The 4,500-nt window shown below is 41.3% G+C and overlaps 1 protein-coding gene across 2 annotated transcripts in view; it reads left to right on the top strand.

Annotated features, from left to right (window-relative positions):
- Positions 1 to 1,494: 1,494 nt before the first annotated feature.
- The window catches only part of hectd2 (HECT domain containing 2), an 85,340-nt gene continuing 82,334 nt past the window's right edge, over positions 1,495 to 4,500 (top strand). Inside the window, exon 1 of one of the 2 annotated variants that reach the window (XM_017439314.3) lies at positions 1,495 to 2,122. In XM_017439314.3, the coding sequence (XP_017294803.1) occupies positions 2,039 to 2,122 (84 nt within the window). In that variant the 5' untranslated portion in view covers positions 1,495 to 2,038. The remainder of the gene's footprint in view (positions 2,123 to 4,500) is intronic. The other variant, XM_037973501.1, reaches the window with a different exon arrangement.

The following is a 4,500-nucleotide window of genomic DNA, read 5'->3' on the forward strand; positions in this document are numbered from 1 at the left end:
TCTCTTTTTGTGCCCTCTGGAGGCAAGGAGTAAAATCAGCACTCATTGTAAACTAATGAACAAACATTTCCCCACTACCCAAACAAACTTTCTCATTAATGTTTTTTTAACTCACTTATTTCATCTCACAGTCTTTTGTCCAGGTTGATGAACGCCTTTCCGTCTGCAGAACAGTTTTTTTTGTGTCTGTTTTGGGATAAGGGGTTCCTGTATTGTATCAGTCCTTGGTGTTTTGTTTGAGCCCTGTGAGAAAAGTGAAAGTTGTGCTGCCTTTCATCTGTTCCAATCTCTTAGGGTGAGTAAACTCGGGCCAGTTTGCTGCTGTAGTGACAAAGGATCGCTGTTCTGAGTCTCTCTGTGGACTCTGCCATAGCTCCAACACTGCCCTTGGTCAGCAAGCTAGAGTACAGTCAGGAGAGGAGGATGCAGGATGTGGACTCGGTACTGAACCGCTCATCCTTATTGCTGATTTTGTTGTGGCAGGTGTAATAAAATAGGAGACGATGGTTTAAATTCCTGAACTTTATTCCAACAACTGTTGACGCTCCACTAATTGACTTTATTCTCCGAATTCTGACTGTAAACTCAGAATTCTAATATTTTTCTCAGAAAGTCAGAATTCTGACTTTATTTTCAGAATTTAGACTTTAAACTTGTAATTTTGACTTTTTGAGGAAAAAAGTCAGAATTCTGAGAAAACATATTTTTGTGTCACTGTGGCCCTTATCCTCTTCCGTTATCGGGAACGGGGGAGAAGGAGGCGAATCCAGAGAGCAGACTCATTTTTAAGGAACTAATTTATTTAAATAAAAAACAAAACAAAAGGCTGACATGGCAGCAAAGACTAAACAGAAACACCAGAGGAAAATTAAACAGGGCACGGAGCGAAAAAGAGAAAACTAAAACGGAAACAATAAGCAAGGCGCAAAGAACCAGAGACAAAGAACAATGAAGCAGGGGTGAGTGGAGGACATGACTGGGTCTTTAAGCACAGGAGGTGATTAGGGAAGTGGGCACAGGTGGGATGATTACTAAAGCTGGGACAGGTGTAGATGGCCGTGGCAGGGAGACAAGTGAGTAACTGAGGAGTGAATAGTGACAGAAAACAAAGGCACGAGTAACAAGAACTAAACTAAGACAAAGATAACTGAACACAAATGGAAAACATGAAGACAATAAACAGAATACAAAAAACCCCAAAGAAAACCCAAAACCCGACATCCTTAGATTGCCATTTGACATTTTAAATTTCGTTCCTAAATTAGTTTTTGTTTTCGTCAAATTATTTAAAGTCGAGGATATTACTGGTGACTAAATCAATAAATGTGTTTTAGTTTTAGGGTCTTGGTCTTCCTTGAGCCGCATTCATTGAGTACTTTAGTCAGCTTTTAACAAGTTTAAACTCCACATTTCTGGACTAGTTTTACTTTATGTTGGATTTTAAAGACCCCTGTCATCCCTTTTCTGCAGTGAGTGTGCGCGTTCAGATGTGACGTTCCAATCTCCAGGCGCCTCCTTCCTCCTCCTCCTCCTCCTCCTCCCTCTCCTCCTCCTCCAAACATGGCGCCGGCCCGCAGCTGTGCTGCCTCCCCGACGGACGACGCTGAGAAGCAGAGAAAGAAGCGAAGAGGGAGCGGATAGAAAAGTTCACCCAACTTCTTGCTAAGCGGAACTCAACTCTTCGGAGCGATCCACAGGGCACGCGCGCGGACTTTTCGGAGCGGGGGACGTTCGTGCGTCACCGCGCGCGCGTAACGGAGATCCCACCTGTCGGACGAAGGTAGAGCTCACCCCGTGCGTTCCAGGATGTGAATCTCTCCGACTCATCCCGAAGTAACGGAGCAGAAAGTCTGGGGGACTGAGGAGCAGGAGAAGGTGTGTGTGTGTGTGTGTGTGTGTGTGTGTGTGTGTGTGTGTGGAGGGGGGTCAGAGCTGGAGCAAACATGAGCAGAGACGCGGAGAGCGTGGAGGAGTGAGGCTTTCCAGAGAGGGGGAAACAAACAAACAAACAAGTTTTCCGTTCTTTTCCACCGAGAGGATGGATGGAGAACATTCCGCTCTGGCAGGAGTGGAGAGGGAAAGAGAAAGGCTGCCACCAATTTACAACAACTCCCCTCCTGCTGTAAGAAAATTCTTTTATTTTTTTTATTTTATTTTTTAAATGGTTTCCTAACTTCTAATGTTTCATTTGGTTTGGTCAATGCAGAGCATGTGAAAATAAACAACAAACAAACAAACAAACAGAAACTACATGTTACACCTATTTAATCTGGTGCTGGTGATTAATGTCAGCTGTGACAACACTGTTAAAAGTCTGAACATATTTTTTATTTACAGTAAGTTTTCTCTGATGAGCTCTTTCATCAATGATTGCTTTCATTTTGCAGCTTTCCTGCAGAATTATCCATAAAAGGTAGAAAAAAAGGAAATTATGCAACACATAATTAGAGTGGCGCTCAGCCTCAGTGCAATTATCCACTTTTGCATCTAATTTTAATGCAGATTCCTCCTCCAGCTCATCTTAAAGCGTACCGTTAGCTCTACTTGTACACAGTGTTGAAACTCTCTTATCTATTTTATAGTCTGAAAAGTAACAGTATGCGCAATTTGTTAGCGCTCAGAGTATGTGTTGAGGATGACTCTCAGCTACTACCAAACCAAATTTTAGCTTAATGTCTGTCAAATTGGCTGAGTTATAGCCATTTTTGTGTTTTAAAAGTTCAGTTGGTTGTGGTGGCCATCTTAAATAGGATTGACTCAAAACGTTAATCAGTTGTACATGTACAAACAGTGATTACTTCCTGAAAGTTTCATGGAAATTCATTAAGTGGTTCATGAGGTATTTTGCTAACAGATAGACAGTGTTGACTCTAAAAGTTAAGGGCAGTGTTTGAAACAAAGATCTCATGTGTCATCTAGTGCTCAGAATATATGTTGTGAATAACTACCAGCTACTACCACACCAAATGTCAACTCAATATCTGTAAAACTGACTCGGTTATAGCCACTTTTGTGTCTGTAAAGGCTGAGTCGCTGTGGTGGCCCGTCCTGAATGGAATTGACTCTAAATGTTAATCAGTTGTAGACGTATATCCAGGGATTACTTCCTAAAAGTGTCATTGAAAATCGTTCAGTGGTTCATGAGATATTTTGCTAACAGACAAACACCTGCAGAGGCAATAACATTATTGTCTGCCTTACGCCTTTTGGCACAGGGCGATTACAAAATCACACATGTGAATGACAGAAAGTTAAAAAAAAAACACTGGAAAAAGTGAAGCCTTTGTTTTTTTTTTTTTTATGTAACGACTCCTGACATCAGTGCTCCAGCGAGCGTGCGGTGATGTAATCTGTGCTGCTGGGTTTTTGAGCTGCCTGTGTCACCTCGGTGCCGAGCGGTGGGTTCGCAGCCTTGCCTGCTTGATCTCCATTGTGTCAGGGAGCAGGAATGTGCACATCAGATGGTTTCGACCAATAAACAGTGTCACTGCTCAGACGGCCTCTGCTGGGCTCTGGAAACCCCATAATGTTCTCCTCCCAGCTGAGTGGGAGCCTTCTGCAGAAGTCCTCTGGCAGTTTGGGCTGAATGAACCGTGAAGAATCAAAGACAGTCGTAGCTTTCATGTCAAGGAAACTTTTTTTTTTTTTTTTATACTCGGGGAAGCCAATCTGCTATTTCTAAACTGTCGGGGGTTAATAAAGCTGTTGTAAAAGTTCTCATTCTCTTCTAAAATGTTTGCGTTAGTTTGTCAAGTGTCAAGAATCTTTGCAAAATGCTTAAAAAAAAATCTCCAGTTTTCAATGTTATTTTGAGTGGTAAAACCCACACATTTCAAGCTCTACAGCTCAGACAAAGTCTAAACAGGTCACAGAAAGTTAGACGTTATATGACTTAACTGGTATTTTAATGTCTTTAATGGCCTTTGCACAATTAGAGTTTAAGTTTGATGGTTTTGGGAGATTTTTTCCATAGAATGTTCAACTTAGAGCGTGATGATGTCACACACTCTAACTTTTGAGATGTCTAAACTTTCCAAAGTTTTGACAGACATGGTTTCACGCTCTCAAACGGTACCTCTCAGTCAGCTTATGCATCAAACGTTTTTCTTTTTTGTCTTCTTCCACTCAGTGAGTCTCTCACTGCTATAAGAGTTGTGGTTTTGTCTCAAATCCTCCCAGAGTGCGCACACCCAAACTCTCATTGACTTCCATTGTATCTGAGCGCCCAATTTTCTATTCAAACCTGGACGTTAGTGCTGGGCGATATGGAAAAAATCCTGTATCACGATATGGATAATTTTATATCACGATATACCCCAATTGCGTACTTTGTCAGTTATTCTCTGAAAAATATGAAAAAAAAAATCTAATTTCTTACTTTTTTCAAGCTTTATTTCAAAGTGACATTTAACTGAACTTTCACAAATGAGATCTGCTGCATTTTAGTGCAGCAATATATATGTACCTGTTACGATGTAACAGTATCAAATGACAACAGAC

Source organism: Kryptolebias marmoratus, linkage group LG22, assembly GCF_001649575.2.
Source record: "Kryptolebias marmoratus isolate JLee-2015 linkage group LG22, ASM164957v2, whole genome shotgun sequence".
NCBI lineage: Eukaryota > Metazoa > Chordata > Actinopteri > Cyprinodontiformes > Rivulidae > Kryptolebias > Kryptolebias marmoratus.